Source organism: Spinacia oleracea, chromosome 4 (assembly GCF_020520425.1).
Source record: "Spinacia oleracea cultivar Varoflay chromosome 4, BTI_SOV_V1, whole genome shotgun sequence".
Lineage (NCBI taxonomy): Eukaryota > Viridiplantae > Streptophyta > Magnoliopsida > Caryophyllales > Amaranthaceae > Spinacia > Spinacia oleracea.
Window position 1 is genome coordinate 17,934,883 of NC_079490.1, and position 18,179 is coordinate 17,953,061.

An 18,179-nucleotide genomic window follows, 5' to 3' on the forward strand; every position below is an offset into this window, starting at 1 on the left:
TCACAGGAAATATAATTTCTGTGCTTCTTTTCCTTTCTCCCGCGTAAGTAATATTTACTCATTTAGTTACTTTTAGTTACTTGGATTAATGCTCAAATTTTAATAACAAATAATCAATAATTCGAAAGCTATCAATTTTGTAATTGCTTTTTGATCATTTATGTATGTAAATGTTCCTTTTGGGCTCCGTTTGGTAGGGCGTAAAATATTTTCATGTAAAACGATTTTTCACTTTTCAATCATTTTACATTGTTTGGTTGGGTAAAGGATGAAAAACAGTTTTCCATGACTCCCTCCAAGGTGGAAAATCCTTTTCCATTTGAAAGGGATCGAGGGAAACCATTTTTCCTTCTTTCCTCCTTACCTCCCTCTACTTTCTTCCCCTCAATCTTCACCATTTTCTCCCATTTTCCTTTAAGGTACCAAACAAAGGAAAACTAGTTTGAAATTGTGTTTTCCCTTGAAAAATATTTTTCATGGAAAATCATTTTACAATGAAAACGTTTTACGCCCTACCAAACGGAGCCTTGGTGTTAGACAAATGAGGTGAAATCACCATCCTTCAGAGATTTTCCCATTTGTACTTATGAATACTTTGTCGATCCCTTAAACAATTAACTACCTCGTATTCCCCCTTAGAAAAATGTTCTATGCAATATTTAGGAACTACAAAGTACTACGTATTTGTTTAACTAATTCTTTGTTAGAGTGACAATTTTGTTACCATAGTATTAGGAGATGTAATAAATGATGGTAAAACCCTTATGAAATAGATTGGGTTACCACACCTTTCATACCAAACATTAGATAACATCAGTAGTTAAGTAATTTCATTTCCATCGCTTAAAAACTCGTTATACACCAAACATGCTAATATTAGATAATATAAATACGTACAGTAGACAGTAGTTAAGTTTTCAACCAAAAAAATAAACTTCCACCCCTTAGTTTCACTAGTTAGTTAGACAGTACAACCATTGATATGATTTTGACAATGGACTCTACTACAAAAAACAACAATGACTTATTATTTTCTACACCTAATAATACCTACATTGATGCGGAATTGTAGTTATGGACTTTGTTCTCTTCCCCTTGTCTACCGTCTATTCTGATTTTTCTAATGTCTAGTCTGGATTTTCTGATGTCTAGTCTGAAAACCATTGATATGATTTTTACAATTGACTCTACGACAAAAGCAACACTGATTTATTGTTTTCTAATATCTGGTCTGGTCTGAATGTTTTCGGTGGTTTTTTTTTTTTTTTTGGTTTCTGGTCTAGTATGAATTGAATTTTCTATCATGATCTAATTTTTCTAATATGATCTATTAATCAATAATTATAGGTGAAGAGAACAGAGCCTTATACGTCCAAATATACGTGATTAATAATGGTCATGTTGTTGCATACACGCACTATTTATATAGAACACGATCAAGAAACTTTTTATATGAAGTGCGTAGTATTTTGTTAATTATGGTGTAAAATTCATCGATCCTAAATGTTATGTCAACATCTTTTGATAAGATTATCTTTATTAAATAACTTACAAAGTTATATCTTGTCGAAATTTAGCAAGAAGTTAGCCGATTGAGGAAAAACTGTTTATAATCGAAATGTAGTGGTCCGCCTAATTAAACCATATCATAATCATAATATGACGACATACATTAAGTCATTAATTACTTGCTAATTTAGAAGTCGGCTACGTTTCGTACAAATAACAGCAAATCAAATTGACTAATTCAATATTATTATTATTTTTATTAAGTATTAATTTATAAGCTAATTAATTAATTAATTGAATGGATGCAGGAAGACTTTCATTCGAATAGTGAGTAAAAAATCAGCAGGAGATTTCGAAAGCCTCCCGTATATATGTACATTTTTGAGTACATCTCTATGGACATACTATGGAATTATTAAAGCCCGGGGCAATGCTCGTCGCCACCGTAAATGGGTTCGGAGCTGTCGTCGAGCTTGTCTATATAACTTTGTTCCTCATCTTTGCCTCACCACAAACACGGGTATGTTATGTGTGCATTTTTAGTCCCGTTAAATACTAGCGGTTATCATATTGCAACTTAAATAGTGTAATTTAAACTAATAATGTGCGTGACTACATTTGATTTGATGGTTTTGATTAGGCTAAGACTGCCAAACTTGTGGTGTTATTGGACGTGGGATTCCTCGGAGCCGTAATGTTGATTTCAAAGTTTTGGTTGGAAGGTGATACGAGGATTCAAATGATAGGGGCTCTTGGAGCTTTTGTCAATATTCTCATGTATGGTTCTCCTCTTGCAGCCCTGGTAATAATCTCCAACTTCTTCTGTGATAATAAAAATAAGGGAAATTCTCAATGATAACCCAGTATTATTGCACATTCTTAATGGTAGCCAGAAAAATTACTTATTAGCATTGGTAGTCTTTAACTCTTAAATTTTCTACATCATGACATTATTAATGATTTTTTTTATGAATCGGTTAAATAGGACTAGTTTATGAAAACTAATAGTACTCCAAAAATTCCAGAAATCACATTTTACAAAAGAGATCAACGAACTTTTTATATTAGAGATCAAGCACTAACTATCAAATAAAATTAACCAACAGAAACGTCAATAAAATCTATGAAAAATAAGTCAATTCCAACACGAACTATCGCAAAAAAAAAAAAAAAAAAAACCAACTAATTTTCCAATTTAAAAAACACAAAAATCAAATCAAGAACACGAATTGAAGTGCCAATCAGATTTGAACGCAGAGTCAAAAAAGATGAAGAGATGCTGGAATTAGCATCTTCTACGTTGTAGTTTTGAAGTACGTGTTTTAGCGTCTTCGAATTGTCTGAGTTAATGATGGCAGTGGCACAAATTATGATTGGCAATGAACGGTAGAAATTGGGGTGATGAGTGAGTTGAGTAGAGTTACGTTGTAAGTAGGTCAGGAGAGATAGCATAAGGAGAGGGAAGCAAGGTGTAGAAAACACCATTGTTAATCTTTAAGAAAATAAATTAAAGGTTGTTCACGTATGTGAACACTGATTTCTTAATTTTCCAATAACCTTTGCAAAACTAGAGGAGGAAATGTACAATCAAATGGAAACTCTTCACTACCAAAACAAAATAACGTAATTTCATCTTTTATATTTAATGCAAACTAAATTGAATTGGAGTAGGATTTTAATTATTTTGAAATCAGGTTGCATGTAATTTGGATTTTGATTTTTGATCAAGTTGCGGTTTGGTAAATAAAAATTAGGATGTTTTCTATTCTAACCACCTAGTAGTTAATTATGGTTAGGCAAAACATAAAAGTTAATATGAAAGTCTTTATTAATGCTATGGTTGATAATAAACAACAATGGAGGGCTACCAAAGATAATCTAATATTTTTTTGGTTACCATAGAGAAAGTACAATAGTACAAGGCTACCATTGAGAATTTCCCTAAAAATAATTGTCAATTCAAAAGTGTTAGCATGTATGAGGTGTGCACACCATGATAACTTTTATTAGGAGTAAGTTTTTTTTTTTCTAACGTTTACCTAGTTTTTTTGTAACTTTTAATAAGTAGTATGTTTTTATTAACTTTTAAAATATAAAAAATAATTTGATAGATAAACATTTTAAAGGGTTAAATGATTAATTTTATACATTATTAATGATTTTTATTATAATGTAAAAAATTATCATTAAAAAATAGATAACTTTTACCTATATAAAGGTAATTTTTAAGCACTTTTAAGTTAAATTTTACTCCGTTGTACGACATTTATTGTACATCATTTGTAAATAAAAATTTGTGTTGTCAATTACTGTTTTTTACATTTTCTTTTATATTATCACATAAATGTTTTAATATTCTATCAAAAGTTGTATCCAATTATTATTTTAACCAATTAATTCCATTGAGTCATTTAATCTCTCACACTTTTTCATTGGGACACTAAAAAATTTCTCATTTTTCCAATATCAGAATTTTGATAAAGGTGAAACATTTTAAATAAACGTAATTTACCTTGTTTAAATTAAAAAAAAAAATAGAGTAATCTCAATGCACATTAATTTGTCGTTAAAACACGTGTAAAATACCAAACGTAAAGAAAAAAAAGAGACAAAGAAAGTACTGCTTACCTTACTAGGGAGTTTGTAAATTACTATCTAGCTTTAAAAAAAATGTTATACTTAATGTAGTATTTACAACTATACGCCTATACCTACCTTTTTAACATGCGAGTCAATTGCTATCTTATTCCGAGGAAGTATTTTCGGATATTAGATATGTGCTTGCAAATGCATATTATAGCAAAAGACAAAATTGGAAAAATGACAAAAAAGAATTAAATGGTATTTTTTTAAACAAAAATTGTACTTTTTATTTTACAGAATGGTACTTCCTTTATTGTCTTTTAGCTATTTGTCTTTTAGCTGATATGTGTGTTGCCACGCACACATATCTGATATCCGAAAAAAATAACCTCATCTTATTCCCTTTTTCGGCCAGTTATATTGATGAATGACATCATAGCTACTCATAATTATACTTAAATATTTTAATGAATTAATTAAACTAAAATCCAACCCAAAAAAGTTTTAAAAAACCAAACAAAGTTTCAGGCATTGTGGTAATTTTGGGTATTTTTTTTATTGTTTTATTCTGTTACGGGATTTAATTTTATTAATATAATTAATTAAAATGATTTAAGTATAATTAAGAGTAACTATGATATTATTAATATAACTAATTTGTATGAACTCGTTCCCCCAAAGTATCACAACTTTGGTGGAGCTCGATTTGAAATGAAATGCTTAGCCTAACTTTTCCCTCAAAAAAAAAGAGTAATTATGATATTATTTGTAGACGTAACTGGAACGGTTAAAGTTAGCAATTGGCGTCACATGTTAGAAAATTAGGTAGCTATAGTAAATGACAACTTTTTTAAAACTAGATATTCATTGATAATCTCCCCTAATAAGTGTAGTAGGTAGTTATTGACAAAATTTACATAATGATATATAATTGTGAAAATTGTGAGACTGAGTGAATCTGAAATAAACTGAATTTATTGAACATTAGTTAAAATGAACTTGAAGTGAGCTTATTGAACTTGAAGTGAACTATAAAACTAAAAATGAAGTTCGAAAGAACAAGGTCTTATACTAGACTTTTTTGTGTATAAATGAGATAGAAGCGCAATACAAATTACCTAACGAGGTGCTAATCAAATTTGTTGATTTTTGGCGTGGCGATGTGATAGAGAGCTGTGATGGAAACAAGAAGCGTGGAATATATGCCATTCTTGCTATCATTGTGCTCATTTTTGAACGGAGGAATTTGGACTATTTATGCTGTTCTTGTCAAGGATCTCTTCCTCCTGGTACGTGTCTATAATCTCCCATTCCCATTCCCGTTCACAATTTCAAATCATTTTATTTAATTTGTTTAGATCAATGATTAAGGTCTTCCCTATATTAATTCCAAAAGGTCTTGCGCGCACAAGGTGTACAATAAATTTATTGTACACCAAGATAACTTTTATCCATTTTTTTGCAACTTTAACCTACTTTTGATTAACTTTTATATTAGTAAAAAAAAGAAGTTGATAGATAAACATTTCAAAGGGTTAAATGATTAATTTTATACATTATTAGTGATTTTGAAGAATTTTTTTTTATTAAAATGAAAAAAAATCATCACTAGAAGTAGATAACTTTTACATATATAAGCTTAACTTTTAAGCAGTTTGAATTAACTTTTACTCATGTGTACAATACTTATTGTACACCCATTATAAATAAGAATTTGTGTATTCACTCAATGCAATTAACTTGGTAGCGTATGTTTGTTCCTTCCTCAAATACTCGTTCTATAAATATAAATATTATAACATGTTTACGCTCGATGCACAACTTTGACCATTAAAAAATAAAATTGTCTAGTACTATGTACTACTCCTTTTGTGGCTCCGTCTCTTTTTGTTCTTTTACGTTTGATATCATGCACGCGATTTAACGTATAATTAATGAGGATAAAATTCCTTTTAAAAAAAATATGCAAATTACTCCATTCATTAATCATGTTTTCACTATATCCAAAATCCATTCTTGTCTTTTTTTGAATAACGTGAAACAACTTTATTCTTTATTAAAAGAAATCAAACAAAATAGAACTTCAATCCACTACTAATCTAACAACCAATAAGATTGCTTTAATTATTTATCGGGCTAATTAAGAAAGTACATAAACTGATACTCTGTATATAAGATGCAAAATTTTCAATATAAAGAACAAAATGGGACATCCTAAACAAAATAAGTAAAGAATAAAAAAAGAACGGAGGGAGTACATACTACTTCGCACTTGTTTCTATTAAAACATCAACAAATTATACTTCCTGCATAAAAAGTTAAGTTTTCGAAGTACAGTCTAACAATATTCTACATTAATCACAATTAGTGGTATTTTTTTTTATATAAATAGAGTCAAAATTATGCAATATTTATGTAATGAAAAAACAAAATGTAACGAATGAAGTGTTATTACATAGTAGCTTTACTTCCTACTCCCTCTGTTGGGTAATTTTTCACATGTTTACTATTTATATGTGTTCCGGTGTTGTAAAGATGGAAACAATGGGCTTCGAATGAAGGCCCTTTTGTATGTGTTGAAGATCTTGCTTGTTTGAATGAGTAGAGTCCGAATTCACCTGCACAAGAGCAAAGTCACTAGCCTCGGGGGTGTTTCCGAGGAAAGCCCCTCCGATGCCTAAGTAAGAACGATGCTCGGATTCTAGAGAGAAGTTCTCTAGAAGAGTAGTCTTAAGGCGATAAATTGGACGTACCTTGAGGTGTGAGCCTTGGCGGCCTATTTATAATGTTTGCATAATAAATGCCCATATGTCATTTATTGCTATTGGGCCTTGGGCCTTAATGGATGGCTGAATAGCCATTGGTAGGTTTGATGCTGTTGTTTAGAGCCATTGGGCTTTGGACTTAGTGGCCCAATTGAGAGTCAATTGGGAGCCCAAACAACATGCCCCCCAGACCCAGTCCATTTAGAATTAAATGGGTGGGTTTTCAGCTGTCAGAAGTCCGAAAGTTCCCTCTCTTTTTTGAAAAGGGATGATTTGCATTGATGACAAGTGTAGGCAGTCGTCTTCTTCAGAGTCGGTCGGTTCCAGTTGAGGACTTCCGAACATGTGCTTGCCTTTCCCCCTTTTGCCTCGGCGCTGCGTTGTACTCATTTCTTTTTGTTTTCTTTAGTACTTCGGTAGGCCGGTATTGTCTGTTGATGGCTGCCGATTTTAACTGTTTCATTTTGTTTTCAATTTTTGAGGCTTTCAATGTATTTGTACTCCCCCCAAATATTGAATAAAAAATGAATGTTTGTTACTTGGCTGCTTCTTTTCAACTTTTACTCCTTCTTTCAAACCCATTCTCTCTCTAAATTCCGGCGATCGCAGTGCAATTTGTTTCTTCAGATCTACGAAATTCGGCCAACTTTAGACTTCGGGAACTTGTGTTGTTCGTTTTATCGGCGAATTCCGCTTCGGAAAAAGGTAATTTGTTTCTGAATTCTCCTTTTTTCTTCGTTTTTCCTTCTACCCCTCAATCTCAACCCTAGACCGAGAATTCGCGGCCATGGCAAAGAATAGGGGCAAGAGCAAGTTCGTCGTTGGCTCCTCTAGTGAGAGGGAGAACGTGCCTTCGGGAAGGTTACCGAAAACTTCGAGGGGTCGGCCTTCGGAGAGGCCGGTGGAGAGGCGTTCGACTGGTTGGGATGCTTCAAAAGATGATGTTGTCGGCGGGTCTAGCGTGTCTGAACGCGCAACTTCTGGTAAGAAAGCTGGTTCTTCGGGTGTGCGCCGCTCTTACCCTGAGTTTCCAGTTCATTGGACTGAAGCTGATCCGCAGGGCAAGTATGCCCCGATTCTGCATGAGACCACTAAGATCGATGGTCCCTTGGAAAAATCGGTCAGTGGTGACTGGTTGGTGGAGGCGAAGCTGGGGAACTACCATCGGAGAGCCGAAGAGTTATACGGAATCCAGCACGCCTTGGGGTACTGGTGCGAGCTTCCCGACCAGGAGCGTCCTCGGGTGACTCATCCGCCGAGGGGGTTCATCTTTGTGTATACTCATCATTTGGAGAACGGTCTCCGCTTTCCTTTGGATCCCTTCGTTTCCGAGCTCCTGGTGTCGTACAACATCAGTTTGGCCCAGCTTACCCCCAAATCTATGAGGCACATCATCGGATTTAGATGGGTGTGCGATTTTATTAACTTTCCATGTTCTGTTGCCGTGTTTCGGGATCTGCACGATCTGTCTTTCAACCACGCTTCCAAGGGGGATGGGTATGGTTGGTGGACCATCATCAACAAAAGATCCCGAAGGAAGGGGGAGCCGAACTACATTACGGCCTACCCTTACCTCAGCTCTGATCATAATTGGAAGACGGAGTGGTTGTTCGTTCGTGTGCCGACAGATCCGAAGCATCCACATTTTTACCGCCCTCCGAAGTGGTTTGTGACTCCTGATCCTGATATGCGAAGCGTGGCTGCTCCGGATCGGAACCATCACCACTACGTGGATCTCCTCCAGTGGTTTTTGGCTCGGGAGGACAACTACAAACTGCCGTCCAACTGGCTCCCGAACCTCAACTATATCTTGCGGGAGGACATTCTTGCTGTTGCCGGTCTCAGCAGGATTTTTGACAGGGGTAGGTGTCTTTCGGCTGGGACCGTGCTTTAGTGAGTTTGTCCTCCTCCTTTTTGTCTCGTTTTATTGACTTTGTTTTGTGCTTTGTTTCTGCAGAGTACGGCTTTAGCTGCGTTGATCCTGTGGTCTTGGGCATTTCTTTGGATCTGAAGATCATTCACGACTCGGCCCCTGATTACAAGTTCGGGAAGGAGAATCCTCGTAATCCTCGCTTGAAGGATTACGTGCTGTCTCCGTCGGGTGTCGCTCGGATATCTGAAGTTCGAGCTGATCCGTGGGATTCTGCCTCTTCTCCCGAAGCTGTTCCAGTGAAAGTCGTGCTCCCTGATTTGAGGACAACCTCGGATCCGGTGAGTGTTTCTATATCTCGAAGTCTTTTGTTTGTCTTTCTTTCTGGTTGGCCGTCGGCTAACGTCTTGGTCCTGGACCATCTTTTTAGGGTCCTGGGACTGACGCTGTGCCGCGTGCCGTTCCTTCGGTTTCATCTCCGGCTCGGATAGATATCTCTTTATCTAGGAACCGGGTACTTCGCGATTTTTCTTTATTCCTTCCTTTGTCTTCTTTTACATTTATTGACCCTTGGTCTTCTCTGTTTAGGATCAGCGCAAAAGGAAGGGCAGCACTCTTTTGAGGCCTTCTGCGCATCCGAAGAAAGCGAAAGCTTCTCAGTCTTCGGAGAAGGTATTTGTTCTGACTTGGAATTTTTTGTGGTCCGTTCTCTCTTTTTCTGAAACTGACCTTTGAGCGTTTGCCCTGTAGGAAGCGGTTTCGGAAGTCATGCCTCCTCCCAAAAATCTCCTTCACTTCATGCCCTTGCCAGGGCAGAAGTTGAAGAGTGTGGTGGTTGCGGAACCGCCGCCCGTGGACCAACCGTTGGCTGAGGAAGATACCATCCCCTCTCCGCTGAAGCCGTCTGCTGCTTTAGGGATCGAGATCCAGGATATAACCAAGGTGATGGAGGCAATTGAAGCCGACCTTGTTCCTGGCTCGGATGTCCCTATTGTGGCCGAGCAGAAGGAAGAATCTGCTGACGTTTCTCTCGAAAGGGAGAAAAGTCCAGATAAGGAGATGGTGGATCTCACCGAAGCTCACATACAGGTTCCCGAAGCTGAGAAGGAGGTCCCTTCTGCTGAGGAGGAGCAACCCGAGCAGGGTCTGACGAGGAAGAGGCGCCACTCGACCTTGGGCTCTACTTCGACCTCGGCCCTGGATAGACTGATCCACGCTGACCCTTGCTCGGATGTTCCGCTGAAACGGATCCCCGAGGAGGTAAGGGAGGCGATGGCTCGCTATGCTAGAGCTCCGGTTTTGGGGGAGAACCCCATGGCTCACGTGGGATCTTTGGTGGGTCCCGAAGCTGCACGGGAGAATCTTCTTCGGGCCAACCCGCAGTGGAGGGTTCCTGGAGCTGAGGAGAGGAACCCAGCTATGATGGCCCAATATTATCTGAATGAGGTAAGTGTTGGAAATTTTGTTTTGAGTTCCGTTTTTGGTTTGTTGTTTTCTCCTTTCCTCATCTTTTCTCGTCTTTTCTTCTTTCCCAGGCTGTTTTCTGGTCCTCGTTCGCTTCCGAGTGCAGCTCGGTTGAGGAGAGGCAACTGAGGAGGTATCAGGAGGCTTATGCTCGTGATATCCCTGTCTTGAACCAGAAGGCTGGGCAGCTCTTCGCCGAGATGGTGGACCTCAAGCAACTGTACCTTCAGTACAGTCGTGAGGCTAGGGAATCGGCTGAGCAGATCGGGGCCGAAGTTGGGAAGCTTATTTTCCGAGTCGAGGAGGATGCTGAAAAGATAGCTTCCTTCGACAAGGAGAGGAAAGAAATGGCCGCCAAGTTTGCGAGCGAACTTGAAGAAAAGGACAGTCTTCTCACGGAGATGACTTCTAAATTTGAGGCGGCCATTAAGCAGAGCCAGGAAGCGGAGGCGAGGCTTCAGCAGTTTGTCAAGCATCGGGAGATTGTTCAGAACCAAGCTGACAAGGTGCCCGTTCTTCAGCTGAAGATCCGAGAGAAGGATGCTGCCATTCGGAAATTGGAGCAAGAGAGAGTTGACCTCTACACTGCTGATCAGTGTAGGGAGCAATACTGGAATGGCATCCTGGGTGCTCGGCGGATGTTCGCGAAGCATATGCCTCATTTCCCTTGGAATGAGAAGGTTCCGCTCTGGATGAGGGCCCAGGATCACTTGGTGGAGTGCCAGGCCGATCGAGACGAAGATGAAGCTGAGCGCCAAGCTGCTCTTGCAGAGGCTCGGGCCCAGAAGGCGACTTCCGAAGGTGATACTACTGCTGGGGGTTCTTCGAAGGATGCTCCCCTGGGGGATGCTCCTGAGACTCCCAAGAGTTAGGGATTTAGGCAGTCGTCTTCTTCAGAGTCGGTCGGTTCCAGTTGAGGACTTCCGAACATGTGCTTGCCTTTCCCCCTTTTGCCTCGGCGCTGCGTTGTACTCATTTCTTTTTGTTTTCTTTAGTACTTCGGTAGGCCGGTATTGTCTGTTGATGGCTGCCGATTTTAACTGTTTCATTTTGTTTTCAATTTTTGAGGCTTTCAATGTATTTGTACTCCCCCCAAATATTGAATAAAAAATGAATGTTTGTTACTTGGCTGCTTCTTTTCAACTTGTACTTTCGCAATTTTAGGTCTTTAAATCCGTAGATTTCTCGAGCTCCTCTTTCTGTAGACTTGCTAAAAACCTTTTGATCTTGCGAGCTCTTTAAATCCGTAGATCTGTTAAGAGACTTTTTAACTTTGCGAGTTCTTCAAATCCGTAGATCTGCTAAGAGACTCTTTGATTTTGTGAGTTCTTCAAATCCGTAGATCTGCTAAGAGACTCTTTAGTTTTGCGAGTTCTTCAAATCCGTAGATCTGCTAAGAGACTCTTTAGTTTTGCGAGTTCTTCAAATCCGTAGATCTGCTAAGAGACTCTTTAGTTTCCAGACTCTTCAAATCCGTCGATCTGCTCAGAGGTTTGGATTGTTCTTCCGATCTCTTGTGGTTCGGAAACCTGGGCAAGAGATCGCTAGTCTGCCTCTTAGTTATGCCTTCGGCGATCCGTGGATCTGAGCCGGAGTTTTATAACTTGATTCGAGCGACTGTTTGTTGCGAACAAATTTTATTAGGGTACCGCGAATCCGAGGATTCTGGACGATTCCCTGAAGTGTATGATTTGGTCATTTCTTGCATTTTATCAAGGAATGGGCAAAGTCAATCCTGTTTTTAGTCTCGGATTGATCAGATCCGAGGCTGCATGTATATATAAAGGGACAATAAATATAGAGATAAGTTTAATGAAACTCATGGTGCCAATGGCTTTCCTCTTCTCATTAAACAACTTACTTGGTTTACAGACAGAGATCATACAAAATATTTCTTGAGAACATCGGTATTCCAATGGTTCTTCAAAATTGTTCCATCTAACTGTTTCAGCATAAACGTGCCTGGCCTTTTTTCGGAATGGATGATGTATGGTCCTTCCCAAGTGGCTGAGAGTTTGCCATGGATCCGTCCTTTCTGAACCGAGGCGGCGTTTCTGAGTACTAGATCACCGACTTTTAGGGGTCTGGCGTTGACTCTTCGGTTGTAATGCTTGTTGACCCTCTGCAAATAGGCTGCGTTGAGTGTCCTTGCATCGTTCCGAGCTTCGTCCAGTAGATCGAGAGCTTCGGATAGAAGTTGGTTGTTGCTTTCTCCTTGGAGCCCATCATACCTGTTGTACGCCTGGATCCTCAGGCTTTCTGTTCCGATTTCCACAGGGATTACAGCTTCGGATCCGTATACAAGGTGGAACGGTGTTTGCCCGGTAGCTTCTTTCTCGGTGGTCCGAAGGGACCATAGCGTTCCGGGTAGCTCTTCTAACCATTTGTTTTTGTCATCCTCGACTCTTTTCTTGAGTGCATTGAGGATGAGTTTGTTAGCAGCTTCAGCTTGCCCGTTGCTTTGTGGGTGACAGACTGCCGAGTACGCTAGGTGTATGCCGAACTGTTTGCACCATTTTTGCAACGGGGTGTTGTCGAACTGTTTCCCGTGGTCGAAGACCATCAGTCTTGGTATGCCGAACCTTGTGATGATGTTCTGCCATATGAACTTGCGGACCTGAGGTTCGGTGATGGAGGAGACAGCTTCGGCTTCGATCCATTTGCTAAAATAGTCGACTCCTACAATCAACCACTTTTTCTGGTTCGTCGCTGAGGGGAAGGGACCAATGATGTCTAACCCCCACTGTGCGAATGGTAAGGGATACAGTGTTGATTGTAGGGTTTGAGCTGGTTGATGGATGGCTGGTGCGAACTTTTGGCATTTCTCGCATTTCCTTGCCATCTGCTTTGCCTCGGAAACCATAGTGGGCCACCAGTACCCAGCCCGAAGAGCTTTATGTGCCAATGTCCTGCCTCCGATGTGGTTTCCGCATATCCCGAGGTGGATTTCCCTTAGGATGTAGTCAGCGTCTGTTGGACCCACACATTTTAGCAGCGGAGCAGAGAATGATTTCCTCATGAGCTCTCCTTCGGCGCTGATGATGAACCACTTGTTGAATCTTTTCAGTTTTCTTGCCTGCAGCTTATCCTCGGGAAGTTCTCCCCTTTCTTTGTATGCAACTACTGCGTCCATCCAACTGGGTTCGGTACGTAAGCTGCATACTGTGGTGGGTGGAAAGTCAATGCTTCTCTCTTGGTGAACCTCCACGTGGACCGACCTGTTTAGGTCGATGAGTGTTGAGCTTGCGAGTTTTGACAGTGCGTCTGCTTGCGTGTTTTGTCCTCGGGGGATGAGAATGACTTCAAAGGATCTTAACTTTGACGTTAAGGATTTAATTTTTGCTAAGTAAGCTGTCATGCTGGGCCATTTGGCCTCATACTCCCCTCGGATCTGGTTGGCTACAAGCTGGGAATCAGTTTTGAGGCAAACATGCTCGGCCTCCAGGGATAAACAAAGCTCTATCCCTGCGATTGCGGCCTCATATTCGGCCTCGTTGTTAGTTGCTTTGAAGCCGAACTTCAATGCATACTCTATGCTTTTCCCCGTCGGGGGGATTAGTACAACTCCTGCTCCTGAGCCGTTTATTGTGGAAGATCCGTCAGTGAAGACCTCCCAAGTGCTTTTCGTATCATCCAGCATTTCCTGGTATGAGCACTCGGCCAAGAAGTCTGCCAATGCTTGTGCTTTGATTGCTGTCCTCGGCTGATATTTGATGCCGAACTCTGATAGTTCGAAGGCCCAGGCAGCCAATCTTCATGACCTCTCTATTTTGTCGAGTACTTTTTCGAGCGGTTGGTCAGTTAGCACTGTGATCTGGTGGGAGTCGAAGTATGGCCTTAGTTTTCGTGCAGCTACCACTACTGCATATGCGACTTTCTCGATGAGTGGGTACCGGGTTTCGGCCCCTGTGAGTGTTCGGCTGGTGAAGTAGATTGGCTGTTGCTTCTTTTCTTCTTCCCGAAGAAGCACTGCGCTGACGGTTCCAGGGCTAACTGCGACATATAGGTACAGGGTTTCCCCCTCCTTTGGTCTGGCCAGTGTCGGCAGTTGAGCTAGGTGGGCTCTGAGTTGCTGAAAAGCTTCTTTTTGCTCCTGTTCCCATATCAGTTCGGGATCCACTTTCCTCGGGACCCCCTTTTTCTTGACTGGTTTTGCTTCTCCTCCGGGGAGGTTCTTTGGTTTCAGTGCTTTGAAGAAGGGGGCTCCCTTGTCCGAGGCTTTTGATATGAACCTTGTTAGTGCGGCTAACCTGCCGGTTAGCCTCTGCACATCTCTCTTGGTCTTCGGCTCGGGTAAATCCAATGCCGCTTGGACTTTGTCTGGGTTCGCATCAATTCCTCTTTCGCTCACCATGAATCCGAGGAATTTCCCTGACTTCACCCCGAAGACGCATTTTTTTTGGTTCAGCTTCATGCTGTATTTCCTCAGATTTTCGAAGGTCTCTGCCAAGTCTTTGACGTGGTCTTCCTCCTTGATGCTTTTTACGATGGAGTCATCCACATAGACCTCCACATTCCTCCCTTTCTGGTCGGCGAAGACGTGATCAACTAGCCTCTGGTAGGTGGCTCCGGCATTTTTCAAGCCGAAAGGCATCATTTTGTAGTTGAACACTCCTGCGCTTGTGATGAACGCTGTCTTTGCTCTGTCATCGGGGTGCATGAATACTTGGTGGTAGCCTGAAAAGGCATCCATGAAGCTGAGCAGTGCATGGCCGCTGGTGGAGTCAACCAATTGATCTATCCTTGGAAGGGGATAGCAGTCTTTGGGGCAGGCTCGGTTCAGGTCTGTGAAATCCACGCACATTCGCCAGGAGCCGTTCGCTTTTTTGACCATCACCACGTTGGCCATCCATTTCGGATACATGCATGGTTCAATGAATCCGGCCTCCTGCAACTTTTTCACCTCCTCGGCGATGGCTTTGTTTTTCTCCGAGGAGTAGTTCCTCTTTTTTTGCTTGACTGGCCGAGCTTCAGCGTTGACGTCCAGCTTGTGACAAATCAGCTTCGGATTTATCCCTGGCATATCTGCTGCTGACCATGCAAAGATGTCTTTATGATCCCTGAGTAATCGGATCAAATCGATTCGGAGCCCCGAGCTGAGGCCCTTGCCTATTCGGACGCTCCTGTCTGAATCCTCTTCGAGGAAGATATCCTCCATTTCTTGATCTGGTTCGGGAGATAGGGTTTCGGGGCGGGCATCAACTTCTGCGGGAGACAAGCTGCTCGTGCTTGCTCTTCTCCTTTTTGCCTCGCTTTCCTCTCCCGTAGCTCCTTTTTCTTCCTCGGGGCCGTCCCCTAGTTTGGGCTTTCGGACAGCAGTGTGGCAGGTTCTTCTCGCCACTTCTTGATCACCTCTGATTCGTTCGGCGAATCCTGCATCCGAGACGTATATCATCAGCTGGTGGTATGTGGAGGGGACTGCTTGCATCTTGTGAATCATGGTTCTCCCCATGATTACGTTGTATACGGAGTCGCAGTCCATCACCAAAAATTCGTCCCGAAGGGTTTTTGCTGCCTGGCCTTCACCCACTGTGACTGGCAGGGTGATCTTTCCTCGAGGGATAGCTGCGGATCCGTTGAATCCGATCAGAGGATAACTGACTTTCGTCAGTGCTTCCTCTGGCTCTTCGAGGATCAGCTGCTCGAAGCAGTTTCTGAAGATGATATTGACGGCACTTCCTCCGTCGACTAACACTCGATGTACGTTGTGGTTGTTGAGGTCCATGGAAATGACCAGAGGATCGTCATGTTTGTACTGGACTCCGAAGCAATCATCGGCAGTGAAGGTCATGTTCGGGGGGTGTGGCTGGTTGTCTCCCACCGCGCTGAAGTTGACCCGATGGGAGAGGGCTCTTAGGTGTTTTTTGCTGGCCTGGCCGGACTTCTGTCCCCCGAACACCACTAGGATGTCATTCTTCTTGTGCCCTGTTGCTTCGTAGACCCTTTTCTGGGGTTGCTCGTGTTGTTTGCCGCTTGCGGCCTTTTCTTTTTCCTCCCTTCGGTCTAACAAGTACTGTTTCAGGTAGCCTCGGCGAACGAGGTCCTCTATGTTGTCTTTCAGCGAGTTGCATTCTTCGGTGTGGTGACCGAAGTCATCATGAAACTCGCACCATTTGTTCTTGTTTCTCCGAGCTGGGTTGGACTTGAGCTTCCCAGGTAGTTTCCACTTTTTGTCATTTCTGTTGAGGCTAAATATCTCTTTTCGGGGCAGAGCTAGTGGAGTGTAGTTGGTGTACTTGGGTTGAAGTTCACCCCTTCTCCCGTCTTTCTTCGGGCTCATCTCTCTAGCTCCTACTTTCTCTTTCCCCTTCCTTGAGCTGCCCTCGGGCTTGCTCTGGGTATTCTTTGTGTCTCTCGGGTCCGACGATCCTTTCAATCTTGCAGCGGCCTTGTTGAACTCTTCGGTTCTGATGAACGCATCAGCCATTTGGAGTACGTCAGCTATTCTGGAGGGGTTCTTCATTGAGAGTTCGTCACGGAACTTCCCTTCCTGGAGCGCGTGCTTCAAGGCGAAGATGGCCACGTCTGGCTGCAAGTTTGGTATGTTTGTTGATTCCTTCATGAATCTGGCCATGAATTCTCTCAGACTTTCGTCTCTTTCTTGTTGGATTGAGGTCAGTTCTGCTGTGGTTCGCTCGGGGCGATTGTTGCTCACGAACTGTGTGCAGAATCTCTTTTTCAGCTTTTTCCAGCTCTTGATCGATCCCTTCGGCAGCGATCTAAACCACTCTCCCGCCACTCCGGTTAGCGTGGTTGGGAAATATTTACACCAACATGCTTCGGAGTAGGGACTCAAGAACATTTGCTGCTCGTAGGAGATGACATGATCCCTCGGATCTGTGATTCCGCTGTAGGTCAGGTGCCCTGGCAGTCTTACCTTCGGTATTTCTTCCATGATCAGCTCGTCCGAGAAAGGGGATGACGTGGGAGTCATGATTCTTTTCCCGAGTCTAGCCCTGATGCCTTCGTTTGCCGAGGTTCTGTGATTAGAACGTTCGGGCGTACGATGGGGGCTAGGGGTTCGATCATGCCTCCTGCCTCTTCTTCTCTCTCGGCTACTGACCTCGGGTCGTTCGCCAGATCTGCTTGGCTCGCCCACCCCGAGTCTCGTATGGATCGAGGGTCTTAACCTTGAGTGGACCGAGGGCCTCAACCTGCTGAGCACCGAGCTTCGGACCCGAGTGTTACGAGTAGTCGATTCGCTTTGGAGAGCTGTTGGAGTAGGCGATGGTCTCGCAAACCAATCTGGTTGCTGTTGTGCCCTTTTTTGGGTGTCCCACGTGCTTTCCATCCACCTCGACGTCAAGTGTGTACCTGTCAAGGGAAGGAGTTCTCGTTCGGGTCTGGACACTTCCGCACTGGGTGGCTCGTTCAGCCTTCGCCTGGTCCTCCTCTCTTCTCTGCGGTCATTTGCCAGTCCTTGCTGCTTCTCATTGAAGAGGAAGTTTTGCATGATGGTCATGGCCGCAGTGAGCTCTTCCCTAGTTGGAATCGGAGGTCCTGCATTTGTGGCGGTCGTAGCTCTGCTTGGCTGTGACCTCGCCATCGATCGAGGGTGCTCCTCTTGGTCAGATTCTGAATCTGACCGCACCATCATATCGTCGTCATTGTTGTTAACAACATCATTCACCATTTTCGCGGAAAGAGGTGATTGATGTCTTTCAAAGGCTTTGAAGTGTTCTTCCCCACAGACGGCGCCAAATTGTTCCGGTGTTGTAAAGATGGAAACAATGGGCTTCGAATGAAGGCCCTTTTGTATGTGTTGAAGATCTTGCTTGTTTGAATGAGTAGAGTCCGAATTCACCTGCACAAGAGCAAAGTCACTAGCCTCGGGGGTGTTTCCGAGGAAAGCCCCTCCGATGCCTAAGTAAGAACGATGCTCGGATTCTAGAGAGAAGTTCTCTAGAAGAGTAGTCTTAAGGCGATAAATTGGACGTACCTTGAGGTGTGAGCCTTGGCGGCCTATTTATAATGTTTGCATAATAAAT

General features: G+C 42.3%; 1 protein-coding gene across 1 annotated transcript in view; it reads left to right on the top strand.

Annotated features, from left to right (window-relative positions):
- The window catches only part of LOC110777171 (bidirectional sugar transporter SWEET13-like), a 27,770-nt gene continuing 9,591 nt past the window's right edge, over nucleotides 1-18,179 (top strand). Inside the window, exons 1-6 of the mRNA XM_056841434.1 lie at nucleotides 1-43; nucleotides 1,818-2,029; nucleotides 2,150-2,311; nucleotides 5,262-5,381; nucleotides 9,316-9,399; nucleotides 9,478-9,710. Coding sequence (XP_056697412.1) covers nucleotides 1,916-2,029; nucleotides 2,150-2,311; nucleotides 5,262-5,381; nucleotides 9,316-9,399; nucleotides 9,478-9,710 — 713 coding nt within the window. The 5' untranslated portion in view covers nucleotides 1-43; nucleotides 1,818-1,915. The remainder of the gene's footprint in view (nucleotides 44-1,817; nucleotides 2,030-2,149; nucleotides 2,312-5,261; nucleotides 5,382-9,315; nucleotides 9,400-9,477; nucleotides 9,711-18,179) is intronic.